The 15,157-nt window shown below is 38.6% G+C and overlaps 1 protein-coding gene and 1 non-coding gene across 2 annotated transcripts in view; both read right to left on the bottom strand.

Annotated features, from left to right (window-relative positions):
- SPTLC2 (serine palmitoyltransferase long chain base subunit 2) overlaps positions 1–15,157 on the bottom strand; it is a 98,646-nt gene that overhangs the window by 31,724 nt on the left and 51,765 nt on the right. The window contains exons 7-9 of the mRNA XM_012743086.2: positions 13,064–13,169; positions 12,139–12,358; positions 9,745–9,871 (exon numbers count right to left, since the gene is read on the bottom strand). Coding sequence (XP_012598540.1) covers positions 9,745–9,871; positions 12,139–12,358; positions 13,064–13,169 — 453 coding nt within the window. The remainder of the gene's footprint in view (positions 1–9,744; positions 9,872–12,138; positions 12,359–13,063; positions 13,170–15,157) is intronic.
- Positions 14,662–14,800, bottom strand: LOC142871792 (small Cajal body-specific RNA 21). Its single transcript, XR_012919979.1, has one exon.

The raw sequence follows: 15,157 nt of genomic DNA, 5'->3' as shown, positions 1-15,157 counted from the left end.
TAGTAAACATTTGGTAGTATTTGGTACTTATTGAAATTTGCTGATTTTTGCTTATCTTATGAATCTCATTAGATACTGTGAATTAAAATAAAATCGTAAGCCCCACCCCCAGCTGACTGAATGGACCCCTTCTTGGCCAAAGGGACCCCAGAAATACCCTAAAGTTGAGCTGCTGGCCATGAGAAGGGAGATCAAACACACCTCCTCATCATGCCCTCCCCTTCCCTTCTTGGAGATATCCTTTGTAAGTCATCACCAGGCTAAGGCTATGGAAGATAAAGCTTGAATCACACAAAGTCCTCAATTTACTCAAGAGATCTGGCGAGTCTGTGTCCAGTGGCTTGTCTCCAAATAGCAGACTTCCTTAACTTAAACTATTCAAGCCTTCAGACAAAGCTTCACTTCTCTAACCAATTATGCATCAAAAAGAATCTTTAAACACACCTATAACCTATAACCACCCACACACTTCAAGATGTCCTGCCTTTTTGGGCCAAACTGATGTACAGCTTCCATACATTGATTTATGACTTTACATGTAATTTCTGTATCCCTAAGATGTATAAAACCAAATTGTAACCCAATCACAGCAAGTCCACTTGCTCAAGGCTTCTAGGGCATGGCTCGGGGGTATAGTCCTCATACTTGGCTCAGAATAAACCTCTTTAAATTATTTTATAGGGTTTAGGTTATTTTCCAATGACAATACTGAAGTTGATTTCCATGCCAACAGAAATACATTGATCTTAACAAGGTTAAATCATTACAAAAGTTCTACTCTACAATTTTTTTTTTCACATTTAGATATCTTACTGTGTGGGCTGGGCAGAACAGGAATACATTCTTAACTAAGTCATCAAATTTTCTTTTTAAAAGAGGAGGCAGTCTCTCTTTCACTCATGTTTCTTAATTATTAATGGTCACTTTCTTTGAACAGCTCTAAAGTGGGGGGGAGAAGATAGTAGACAACACTTTAAATTCTCATCTTAACACTTTCTGGACCAGTAAATTATACACTTGTCACAAGCATCCAGACAGGACGCATCATCCCTGGCCTGCTGGAAGGAGAAAGAGGGTCAACAGTATGCCAGTGAACACAAAAATCAATTGACCTTTAAGGTCATCCTTTGTTCTTTAACTTTTACATGAACACTTGCAGAGATGAAGATTAAAACTAAGATCAGGCCGGGCGCTGTGGCTCACGCCTGTAATCCTAGCTCTTGGGAGGCCGAGGCGGGCGGATTGCTCAAGGTCAGGAGTTCAAAACCAGCCTGAGCAAGAGCGAGACCCCGTCTCTACTATAAATACAAAGAAATTAATTGGCCAACTGATATATATATAAAAAATTAGCCGGGCATGGTGGCGCATGCCTGTAGTCCCAGCTACCCGGGAGGCTGAGGCAGAAGGATCGCTCGAGCCCAGGAGTTTGAGGTTGCTGTGAGCTAGGCTGACGCCACGGCACTCACTCTAGCCTGGGCAACAAAGTGAGACTCTGTCTCAAAAAAAAAAAAAAAAAAAAAAAAAAAAAAAAAAAACTAAGATCAGGCCGGGAGCCGTGGCTCACGCCTGTAATCCTAGCACTCTGGGAGGCCGAGGCGGGCAAAGGCAAATTGCTCGAGGGCAGGAGTTTGAAACTAGCCTGAGCAAGAATGAGACCCCATCTCTACTATAAATAGAAAGAAATTAACTGGCCAACTAATATATATATAAAAAATTAGCCGGGCATGGTGGCGCATGCCTGTAGTCCCAGCTACTTGGGAGGCTGAGGCAGGAGGATCTCTTGAGCCCAGGAGTTTGAGGTTGCTGTGAGCTAGGCTGATGCCACGGCACTCACTCTAGCCTGGCAACAAAGTGAGACTCTGTCTCAAAAAAAAAAAAAAAATCTTCCAAGTACCAAATGGGGAAAGAAGTCAGGTGGAAAGGAGAGTAGAGTATGCAAAGAAAAAAAAATCAGTGAAAAGCTATTTTTTAAACCAAAGTATTGGTATTTGAATTTATCTGTTCTGCGTTTTTTCCACATTATCTCTGAGAAAGAAAGATAAAGATTCTTATCTAAAAATCTTACTCAAAATAAAAATTAAATAAATATTAGCTAAAAGGCAGGACAGATTGATTTTAATAACACATTCTCCTTAAGTCCCAATTAAATGGCACTGGATATCTTTCTGTTAGGCACTTACTCCTAAAGAAAAGGAAAATAAATGCATCCTCAACAGGCTCTTTACAAGCCAGGGCATTTTTCTGCCCCAGTGAACAGTCTTATAAAAGGGACATATATATGGGATTTTCAGGAAACAAGAGTTCAGTAATTTTGTAACACTGAAGCAAAATGAATGAGAACTAGGTTTTCCATTTCCAAGACATATCCCTATTTTGCTAGACTGGCAATAAATATCAAAGTGTTCAGCTTGGGCCACTGTCAAGCTAATGAAAATCAAAACACACAGATCTGCCTCTCCATACCCTAGGGATACTGTTCTAAAGCAGCCCCTTGGTTTTCTATCTTCTACAAGAACTAGAGCAGCTTTTGCTAGTACTGGACAGTAAATCCTGTCACAAGCATGGTTTATCCCCACCCACCCCCTTCCTAGTAGTAGTTTAATCCTTCAATTCGTTTCAGTGCCCAAAACTAGGATTTCCTAAGGACAGATGCAGGATGTGCAACAAGTAGCAGGGGCCAAGGCTTAAAGTTGTTGATTCAATAGAATCAAAAGTTTAAAAGAATGGCTGCTAATGCACAGCTAAACACAGAGGGCCCTAAACAAAATGAAGAAAAGTGACTTTGAAATATTAAGGAACTGAGTTTTAAAGGATGCCCGCTCACAAACAGGACAGAAAGTCTTAGTTTGACCAAAAACTATTCTACTGTCCTCTGGCGGCACTGGAACATAACCATAAGCTACTTTAAGACAGAACTAAAGGGATGAGGAAATATGTATACTGTGGTCAAGCATCCACCTACATATGGGAAAAAGGCTAGCAAATAAAGGCAATCAGTGTAAAGGCTTGGCTTAGATTTAATAGTTTCAGAGGTAGAAGGCAAGGTAAAACTTAACGAGTTTTATAAACTAATTAATACTGAACATTAAAAAAATCCTTTATAGTGGACAAAGCCATTTGTAGGTTATGTGCTAAAACAATTTGGGATTCTGAATTAAGGGTTTTTAAATTTTTATTTTGTTTCGTTTTTTAAGAGACAGGGTCTTACTATGTTGCCCAGACTAGACTCAAACTCCTGGGCTCAAGGGATCCTCTAGCCTCAGCCTTCTAAGTAGCTGCAACTACAGGCACAGGACACTGCACCCAGTTTGGTTTCTCGATGGAGGGTTAAAAGCTGTCAGCCCCCTGAGAAAAAGCAGGGAAGTCTCTCTTTATGACCCGGGCCCCCCACCCCCCAAAACTTTGTTTTTTCAACAGTTCTAATCCCTGTCAGTAAGAGAATCCTGGAATTCCTTTTATTTATTTATTTTTAATATAATGTCTCAGTTCTCCTAAATTTGTTTTTGACAGTTCCCTGGGATTCTCAAGGTGATCATTTAATACCTCATTAACAAGTCTATTACTGGAATTAATTCAAATGAGCCAAATCTAATTTTAATTAAACTTTAATCTGCTCAGGATAGTCTTTTTTCTCCTATACCAATAACCATCTGAATGGGCCCAGTTCCTTTCAAAACTAAGGCCGTTTTGAAAACAAAAAACCCAGTTTTCTATATAAGTGATTTTTGTCACCACTTTAAAATCTATCTATTAAAATGTACCTAATTTTACTCTGTAAGTTGGCCATTCTGGCTGAATATTCAACTATGCAAGCAATGTTATAAGGAAGTACTTTAAGAACCCACTGATTTTCTAATATTTCTGGGTCATGTACACATTTATTCACCTATTCAATAAATTTATTGAAAGGATACTAGATGTCAGACACTAAGTTGGGTGCTATGCATGTTATTATTAACTACATCTTTGGACAGAAATAAAACATATCAAAGCACAGCTCTAGAAAATAGAAAAGCAAAATCTGAGTTGCTTTGGTCAGACATTCTGCCTTGAATCATTAATTAGATCTTACAGCTGAATTTCCATTACTGGACATGGATTGGTGATGTGTAAGTAAAAGCTAGAATTTTGAATGACTAGTGGAATTTGTCAGAATTTCCTAGGCCTCATTTTTTCTAGTCACAGGCCTGTGCTAACTCAATATTCCCACCCAAGGTACACACACAGTGGCAGCACAATTCCTATTCATTATTATCTTACTTTGGATCCTAGTTAAGATGCCTTTCAATATCCATTCATGAACCAAGTCATATGCCCCTCTCTTCCTTGGCAAAAGGATAGGAATTGGAGGGGCAATGAGGAAAAGGTTGGGGGAAAGGGAGTGCTTACACAGTAGGGTAGGAAATGGATCTCATCTGCCACCTCCATTCCCATTCTGAAGAAGTAGCACCAGGTTCTGTTTCTGGCTTTACTGGCAGTTAGAACCACAGTGTTGCATAATACACTGAGAGCTCTGCTTCTGGGTCCATCAACCCTAGATGGTGTCTAGATGAGGCATTCGTACTTCTACTACTTTCCATGTTTCCTCCATTAATCACCACCCATTTTTGTGATATTACTGTTTTTAATTCTTCTAGTAGCTAGTTACCTTCAGAAATTTAAAAACTTAAACTTCAGGCTGGGCACAGTGGCTCATGCCTGTAATCCTAGCACTCTGGGAGGCCAAGGCGGGAGGATTGTTTGAGCTCAGGAGTTTGAGACCAGCCTGAGCAAGAGCGAGACCCCATCTCTACTAAAAATAGAAAGAAATTAATTGGCCAAATAAAAATATATAGAAAAAAGTAGCCAGGCCTGGTGGCGCATGCCTGTAGTCCCAGCTACTTGGGAGGCTGAGGCAGTAGGATTGTCTAAGCCGAGGAGTTGGAGGTTGCTGTGAGATAGGCTGATGCCATGGCACTCTACCCAGGGCAACAGAGGGAGACTCTGTCTCAAAATAAATAAATAAATAAATAAAAACTTAAACTTCAAAATTTGTTGATTTATAAACTTAAGATAGTATCTGTTAACTTTCCACTAAGCATGATAAGATTCAGGTAGTAGGAGAGTAAACGGGTATAAGCACTTTGAAAAGAACTTAGTAACCTCTAAAGATGTACCTCAATATATAAGGTATATATGCCCTAAAAAATCTTACATACATGCAAAAGAGACATGTACAACAATCACCACTGCAATATTACGTAACAGCTAGAAATAGCCAATAATCTAAACAGAGTAATGAACAAAAGGATGTTATGGTACTATTTTGTGGAATGTTATACATAACAGTGAAAGCAAATTGAATAAGACCCTCATACTCAACAGGGATAATTCAAACAGATACAACGTTCAGCAAATAAGGCAAGTTGCAGTAAGATTTGCACAATATGACCAACTTATGTAACATTTAAAAACACAATACAGACAATCCTCATTACTGGAATTGTCTGTTCCAAAAAGTGTGTTGGCCTGTAATTTTCAGGTAGCAGAACCTACATTATGTTATTAAAAATAGAAAAAATGATAATACGTTCCTGGCTCATCCCAAAACTATAAACAGTTTACTCCCAAACCACTAAAACACTATTAAATATCTACATAACAATCCACCAAGAATTTGTGTAAACTATAAAGCATCTAAAATACCAACTACCTGTTTCAACCCTTAAAACTTGGGTACATTTGTATGCCTTACTCAGTGATACTGCACAGTATAAAATCCATTATATTTCCTACATACACATTAACTTGTCTCAAGAAGCTTTGGCACTATATTTTCTTCAAATGTAGAGACTATTTGGGGCCTCTCAGGCACACAGACTTTCTTCATAAACTTTTCCACATGTCACAGGATATTTTCATTAGTAATGTGATGAAGATGACAGAGATATTGCACAACACATTTAAACAAAGTAGACAGGAGACATGGTTCTATCAGGAAAAGAGCTGAAGTGTGATTAAAGTGCACTCTACAGCCTCTTCCCCAGACTCATACACAACTGAAAACGCTTTTGGTGGTGTGCAGATGAAGATTTATGAGAGTGGGTTTTGAACTGAACAGTTAAATCTCATAAGCATTTTTGCAAGTTGTAACACAGTAAAAGTATTAAAGTACAGAAGAATTTCAGAATAGTGATTATCTCTGGAGAAGGGGCAAGAGAAACAGGATCAGGAAAAGGTAATAAAAGAGTTTTAGATGCCTTCCCATTTCTTCTTAAAAAGTTAGATAAATAGGGTGAAATATTAACATTATTAAAATATGGGTAGGTGGGACATTATTTCCTGCACCTTTTCATAAACTCTGAAGGGTCTTAACCTATCTGAAGCAGGTCACAAACCTGCCAATACTAAGCAGCCCAGAGAAAAACTATTCAAGAATTTGAAACTACACAGGGCAAGAGAAGTAGTGTCTGTGTCTTCATGTCAACCTAATACCCTTACAAAACTGACTCTTATCAGAACTTCCACCCTCTGCACAACCTGCACCCCCCCCCCCTTTAATCACTTTACCTTGCGCTATTATGGTCCAGCCACAAAGGCCAACTTGCTAGTCCTTGAACACAAGTCACCTCAATCTCAGGGCCTTCTATCCCTAGATTTTCATGGCTAAATCCTCACCTCCGGCCAGGCGTGGTAGCTCACACCTGTAATCCTAGCACTCTTGGAGACTGAGGCGGGCGGATCGCTTGAGCTTAGGAATTCGAGACCAGCCTGAGCAAGAGCGAGACCCTGTCTCTACCAAAAATAGAGAGAAGTTAGCTGGACAACTAAAAATATATAGAAAAATTAGCCGGGCATGGTGGTGCATGCCTATAGTCCCACCTACTTGGGAAGCTGAGGCAGGAGGATCACTTGAGCCCAGTTTGAGGGGTGTGAGCTAGAATGATGCCACAGCACTCTAGCCCGGGCAACAGAGCTAGACTCTGTCTCCAAAAAAATATTCTCACCTCTTTAAAATCTTGCTAAAATTTTTCCTTCTCAATGACCACCCTATTTAAAATTATAAACCAGCTCCCCAGTACTCCTGACTCCCCATCTTCCTTGGTTATCTCCCCTCACCCACACCATTACTTACCACTTTCTAGCATACTATATAATTTACTTCCCCTATAAGGCAAGAATTTTTTATATATAATTGTTATTATATAATTATATATAAAATTATAATTGTTTTATTCTTTGATGAATCATGAGTGCCTAGAAAAACACAGAGCAGGTACTCAAATATCCGGTGAATGAACCATAAAACTTCAATTTTTCTATGCTACGGTTTTCTCTGGGATTAATACAACCAACTAATCTCTGTATCCCTAATACTCCCAAAGTATACACTTTATTCAAATGGTCCTTTTGTATGCCTATTTCCTATGGGTTCTGATTCATATAGTCTAACATGGTGAGATACTTAATGTTTACAGAATTAATAAAATTCAGTGTCCTGAACATAAGGGATTAAATTTCTCTCATGGCAGGGCATTTCTATTATAAAATCACATTCAGGTAATTACTTGCTGATACCACATTTTAAAGATTATTTTAAGGCACAAAGGGCTGCTGCCCTGGTTCATACCTTTTTTCCTACAAGGACAATAAAAAGATGCATTCAACAATGCCATAAAAATAAGCATTACCTTAACACATTCAAATATAAAAGAAATCAAGCCAAATTTAAGTTCACATAGCAGACTTTGTGAGAAGTGGTATTTATCTCTACTTTTGGTTTGATTTTCATTAACCTCTGTTTTGTTAGAGAAACAATATAGCCAAATGAAGATTATTATGCTAGTTATGTTATTTAAAAGCTGGTAGGAACAGTTTTAAAAATGGCCACAAATTTTTTGACACAGCTCCTACTAGGGAGATGGAGTCTAATTCCTCATCCCCTTCAATCTGGGCTGGACTTAGTGACTTGCTTAGTTAACAGATCAGAAAAGGCCATGCGGTTTCAGCCAGATTCATTTGGAAAGCTTGCTCTCTAAAGTGTCCTTTCTGGGTACCAGTCACCATGTTATAAGGAGTCCACAACACATGGAGAGGACACATAAAGGTGCTCTGGTCAACAGCTTTAGCTGAGCTCCGCCTCCAACTCACTCCAGCCCAGGTGACATGTGAGTGAAGAACCCTCCAGATGATCCCAACCCCCAAACCATCTGAGTCATCCCAGTGCTTGAATCTTCCGAGCTAGCCCCAGACGCTGTGGAGCAAAGACAAACCATCCCCGCTGTGCCCTGACCGAATTCCTGAGTTGCAGAATCTGTGAGCATAATAAGATGGCTGTTGTGTGACGCCACTCAGCTTTGGGGGTGGCTAGAGAGGCAAAAACTGGAAAACCAGTGCTAACCCAAGCCTGTATCTGATTACCATATTTCATTTTCTCACCACCAGCAGAACCCAGATTTCATCATTTAGTACAGATAAGTCATTTCTCCAGAGGTAACACATCACATAGATCCAACGTTCTAGAACAGGGCAAAGAAATTATCCAACATTAACTTTGATAGCTGTTAGCCATTTCTTAGTCATGTAAATCTGTGCACTGAATCAGTAAGGTAAATGTTCCTACATGAAGTAACTAGATAAATATATATAATATATATCTTAGATTAAAGCACTCTATTTCTAACACTGTATCAGAAGGAGAGGAGATAAAGTTGTAGCATTGTTAACAGGGAGCTACTCACAGGGTTCGATGTTATGTTTGCAACATTAATAAAATATCTTCTTCCTCAAGGAATCAATTCACAAAACTGAAAATGATTGCACTTCACTATTTCCAAAAATCTCTCATTAGAAAAATAAAGGATCTATCACAGATCAGAAAAAATATTACAGTAAAATTATAATTTAAGAAAAACAGTCTTAAATCGATCAAAATCAGACATGCTGCTTTATTCAATACAACCAAATCAATCTTACAACAAAGTATTATGTAAATGTAGGATGGAGAGTTCAAGACTCATAATGTGAAAGCTTTTATTAACACAAGAGTCAAACTGATTTCCAAAACATTAAAAAACAAGTGAAATTAATGTATGTCTCATACTGGTGATGGAAATATTTTTTAAAGTAAAAACAAGAAACAACCAATTCCTCCCCTTTTAGTATAATTGTTCTGTAGTCAACACTGCCCTCTGGTGATGCAGAATAAAAGTCAAATATCGGAAAGTGGACAATCACACTTTTTTGTTCATATTAGTATGTTTAAGTTAAGGCATCTAGATTGAACTACAAATCCCACCAAAGACAAAATAAAGAGATTCAGGAAGTCCTTTATTATCTACTGTATCTCAAATTAGAAACTCTTTAGAAAGGCATTAAATATACTAAGTCATGGAAATGGCAGCTCTTATACATGCTATTAATGAAACATCACTACAGAGTGAATTACATCTTCAGATAAAATTATGCAATTTAAGAAAGACCCTGAAGGCATATTACCTATGAGTTAAGAGGGTATGCAGGACAGTAAGAGCAAAGCCTCACCATCTATAAACAAGAAAATTCCACAGGAGTGAGCCAGTCTAGCTCTCATGGCATGTGTATCTAACACACTGAAAAGTGTCCATGGAGACCAAGGCCTCACACGTCAGCCAGCTCTGTCCATTAGTAAACCTTACTCTCTATTGTAGGAAAAAAGATCAAGAAAAACAGCACGCTTGGCTGTTAAGTGGGCCTAGGAAATGTTTCAAAAAAAGAAAGACTTACCAAGGCTGGTGCCATCCTCCCCCATGATGCACTTCATAGACGTGATGATCTGCTCCACTACGGGTGGTGACAGTGACGTGGCATACACTGCACTATGGGAATGTGTTCGCAGATAGTCTATCAGCTCCTGGGGAGTTCGCAGAGACAGATAATTAGAGGTAATTCTTGAACTCATTGGCAGATCAGTGCTTTCCCCTTCTAGGTACTAGTGAACCCTTCCCTTCAATGACACTGGAATAGGGACACTAACCTGAGACGCAAGGTAAACCAAGATGGTCAAAGCATACTGTTGGCAACAATTGGGTCAGAGACATGGCAAAGTCCTTAGATTTTGTTTTCAAACATGTGACAAAACAGTAGAAAAATATAATAGTTTAAAAGAATCCCTCTAGATTTGGAGAATATATCATTTAATGTTACAAATACTTGTACAAGGTTGAATTAAGGTGTTTGGATTGCTTTTAGATATGATTTACTTCTAAGTATCACAGAAAATGTCATCTGTTCTTACCCTATGCCTGCAAAGCCCATCCTTACATCACTAAATAATAAACAGTTCTCTGACATCAACTTGAAGGGCATTCAAATTTCTTCCAGATGCACAGAGATATTAGATGATATAAATGTGGCAGAAAATTCACTGAGTTTTCATTAGAACACTAATGCCATCTCACTGAATAAAGTAAAATCCTGTCTTATCAGTTACAAGGATTTGAAAAACAATTCATTGCATATCCCTATTCTTTGATACCTATTAACTTCATTAAATCTTTAAATAAAATGTACACACAAGAAGTTTACATACCAGAACCAAATAAGAAAACACACAAAATGTAGCTATAAAACAGTTTAACTTCAAAAAACACTAAAAATTACACTCAAAAAACAAAGCCAAACCAAACCCCACCCCCAAAAGCATGAATATATTATACTTAAATGATGTCCCATAGTATTATTTTTCTATCCTTTGGGTCACAGCAACAAATATTACCAAAAAGCAATTAACTCTCCAAAGTGAGCCTGGTCCCATTAACAAAAAGGTAAAATTTGAGATAAAAATTTATCAAACCTGATTAAAACGCACTGAAAAGGGATTTTCTCTAAAAGGCAATCAATTTTGAAGAGAATGACCATTCTTTAAGACTCCCAATGTTGAATTTTAAAGTGAAATTAAGAACATTTATGAGCACCTACCATGCGCCTCACATAAATACTTGACATATATTGCTTTTCCTTAATGTTGCAGTTTTAAAAGATAACAGCTTCACTGAGATATAAGCCATGTACATACTATTCACCTCGTTACAGTGTACACTTCAGTGGCTTTTAGTTTATTCAGAGTTGTGCAACTTTCATCACTATCTAATTTTAGAAATTTTCATCACCCTAAAAAGAAACCTTATGCTCATTAGCAGTTACTTTCCATTTCCCCATCCCTTCAGCCCCTGGTAACCACTAATATACTTTCTGTTTCTATGCCTATTCTGGATACAAAAAACAGAATGTGTGACCTTTTGCGACTGGCTTCTTTCATTAACATGTTTTCAAGGTGTATCTATAATACTGTAGCATGGATATGTATTATTTTTTAAAACCCTTACAACCTTACAAGCTAGGCATATTTATCTCTATTTTACTGACAAGAAAATTGGAAGGTTAATGCTTTCCCTATGGTCTCACAAAGTAAGCAAAGAAATATTCAAACCCAAGCCTCTGTCTCCATGGTTCACAATTTCCACCATGCCACATAGATATTTAGTTGCCTCAGAATCACTATATAATTTTAAAATTGAAAAATACAATGCTGGTCTCTGCACTTGAGGGAGTTAACCCATTCCTTCTCTGGAATGCACTAAAAAAGAAAGAGAGAAAAGAAAGAAAGAAAAGAAAGGAAAAATACAATGCTTTCTAGTATCCCAGAGCTATCAAAATCTTTGTTTTTCCTGTCTCTATGTTTACCAATGATGCGTTTGAGTCCAAGGGCAGGGTAACTGGTCTTCTATTCCCATTGGCTCCTATGACAACCCCAATACTTTTTAAATTGTGAGCACAATGCAAACAAAATAGAATACTGTGGCAAACAGGAAGCACCACTGTGTGTTCTTTCATACAAGAGGGTATTCTGTATTTCAGACCAGCATGTAGTTTAGAAAGAAGCACGAATAAGAAAACAACAAACAATGAACAGAACCAGCCTTTAGTTCAGTGAGAAGACATCAGAATCACTCACTAGGCAGCTGAAATATGAAGCCCTCTGGCACTACGAGCCTAAGCCACAAACATATCCAAGGTCTCCACATCCTAGTTCAGGACCCCATCTGCTAAGTATGCTAAGTACCAAATCCAGTAGCCAGTATCTTTATCTCTAAGTTCTCCTTCACATGGTCTATTTACCTTCTTGCCTCCAATGTAGCCTCCAGAAGCACCAAAGCTCTTTGTGAATGTTCCCATCATAACGTCCACATCTTCAGGATCCAGGCCAAAGTATTCCACCACACCTCGACCTGTAGGGCCCAAGGCCCCAATGCTGTGAGCCTCATCCAGATACAAATATGCCTTATACTTCTTCTTGAGGGCAATCACTTCAGGAAGGCGGACAATAGATCCCTCCATGCTGGTAAAAAAAGTACATATGCTGACACTTTTTCAAAACTGAGAGTCAGGCACTTTATTATTAAATTTTTGAGTTTACTGCTTTTCAGGTGGTCTGACAACTCTACCTGTGGTTATAAACTGACAAAGTCAGATGATGCCATGGCTAGGCAGAAGGCTGGGAGAACGGAGACTGGAGCTTATTAAGCAAACACCGGAACATAAGTGATCTTAATTCATGAAAGAATGAATTAAAGTCACAGCAGATTCTTCTAAAGCTTCTAATTATAGGCAGCATTAGACTTTGCATCACACTGCATATGCAATTAAAATTATACAAAAGAACAAATAAAATTAGATGCTAAGAATAAGTGTAAAGGCTGTAAAACTTAACTAGAATATTTCTTTAAATTAAATGGTGTATAATTTGTTTTGACAGAATACATATTCCAATTCTCACTCCTATATATATGTTCCCTCCACAAACAGTAGAAAAATAAAAGACTCAAACAGAAAGGGGATTTGGAGACCATGTAGTATAAGGGGAAGAATAAAGAAGAGTCAGACAAAAAGATTTCTGTTCTAGTGCTGTTTCCAGGTATTTTAACAAGTCATAAACACTGTCTCCTTACTTTCCAGAGGGGGCTAGAGTTGAGTTCCTTCACCTTAAAAATTCTATGACTTCATGGGCCCAGTCACAAATGTAAAAATAATAAAGCAGGATTACCTATAGATCCCTTCCACAAGGATTAGAATTTTCTTCCAGGGCCTTCGTGTCCGAGGCTGACCATAAACAATGGCATCCTTCAATAGCTTCTCTAGGCTCTGCATATCTAAAGCACACAAAAAAGAACAAAGTCACAAAGCATCTTCCTCTTTCCTAACTTTATTCCAGAAATGCAAATATGCATTTCTTATTCAGGAAGTGTCTCAGCAAAGAATATTAACATAATTAGAGTTGGGCAGGAAAAAACAGGGCAAAATGGATGAATTATTGCCACCCTGAATGGAAATCCAAAATGTAACAAATATTCAAAACCATCAAAACTTACCTAAATGACTGTAATGATTGATTCAGTTCATTAGCTTGCTTAACGAAATGAGCAATGTTTCATGTTAAAGTACCTTGCCATTCAGTTAACTTTTTTGTGTTTATAGAATCAAACTGTATCTATAATCCTAGTGGGTCATTCAGAAATAAACACAAAGAAGACTGAGCAAAAGAATGTGAATAAACCATCACAGGTAAATATATCTCCTAAAAAACAAATATGGGGGAAAAACCTTCAAAATGTATGTTTCCTTTCACCTCGGATGTATTCAATAAATGCTTACTAAGGCCGGGCGTGGTGGCTCACGCCTGTAATCCTAGCACTTTGGGAGGCCGAGGCGGGCGGATTGCTCAAGGTCAGGAGTTCAAAACCAGCCTGAGCGAGACCCCGTCTCTAAAAAAAAAAAATAAAAAAAAAATAAAAAAATAAATGCTTACTAAAGAGCTGTATCTTGGCACTGGGTTAAAAATGCACCAGTCTTGGGCATCCACAAGTCTATGTGTTAAGCAAGCTTGGAAATCAGTTGTGATTGTTCCATGTTTGACTACATCAGTTGCCTATATCCAACCAAGTTCTTTTTTTTTTTTATTTTATTATTTTTTTTGAGACAGAGTCTCACTCTCTTGCTTGGGCTAGAGTACCGTGGCATCAGCCTAGCTCACAGCAACCTCAAACTCCTGGGCTCGAGCAATCCTCCTGCCTTAGCCTCCTGAGTAGCTGGGACTATACAGGCACTCACCACCATGCCCAGCTAATTTTTTCTATATATTTTAGTTGGCCAATTAATTTCTTTCTATTTTTAGTAGAGATGGGGTCTCGCTCTTGCTCAGGCTGGTTTTGAACTCCTGACCTTGAGCGATCCTCCCGCCTCGGTCTCCCAGAGTGCTAGGATTACAGGCATAAGCCTGGCCCCCAACCAAGTTCTTATGGTTTTGTTGGTCCTAAAGGTGGTTAATGGGCCTAGAAAACCATGTGGCTGGTATTGCCAGTAATGAGGGTCATAACTTCCCTGTTAAAGACAAATGCTTTGAAGACCACTGTTGCTATCACTATAGACTTCATACTAAAAACATGTGCCCTAAAATTAAGTCCTTAAATAACTCCCCAAAATCTAAGCAACACTAAATCTGGGGTATATTTAATAGGAGCGAGAGACACCCTATCATAAAATCTGATTTTATATTCTTTTTTTTTTTTTTTTTTTTTTTTTTCCCCATCAGTCAGCTCTTCATCCTTATCACCAGCTCCTCCTGCCAGGTTATCGTTGCCAAGTAAATGTGAGGCTAGGACAGCTCAGGCGAGGCTCCTTACGTAAACGCCGCTCCCCCGGAGAGGATGCCTGGCCCCTCTACTCTAGGCTCGGCTGAGGGGAGGTGGAGTAGGCTGAGTCCACCCCCCAGGAAACCAAGCCAGTGATTTTATATTCTTTATGGCTCATCACTAGAGAAAGGGATTACAAAACTACATGATTTTATTCTTTACATAAGAAGACTTTGATAGAAAAAAGAAACATGGCTGGGCGTGGTGGCTCACTCCTGTAATCCTAGCACTCTGGGAGGCCGAGGCAGGTGGACTGCTTGAGGTCAGGAGTTCGAAACCAGCCTGAGCAAGAGCGAGACCCCATCTCTACTATGTAAATAGAAAGAAATTAATTGGCCAACTAATAGATATAAAAAAATTAGCCGGGCATGGTGGCGCATGCCTGTAGTCCCAGCTACTTGGGAGGCTGAGGCAGGAGGACTGCCTGAGCCCAGGAGTTTGAGGTTGCT

Source organism: Microcebus murinus, chromosome 6 (assembly GCF_040939455.1).
Source record: "Microcebus murinus isolate Inina chromosome 6, M.murinus_Inina_mat1.0, whole genome shotgun sequence".
NCBI lineage: Eukaryota > Metazoa > Chordata > Mammalia > Primates > Cheirogaleidae > Microcebus > Microcebus murinus.
The sequence above is the reverse complement of the archived record's forward strand: the minus strand, read 5'-3'. Positions and strand labels throughout refer to the sequence as shown.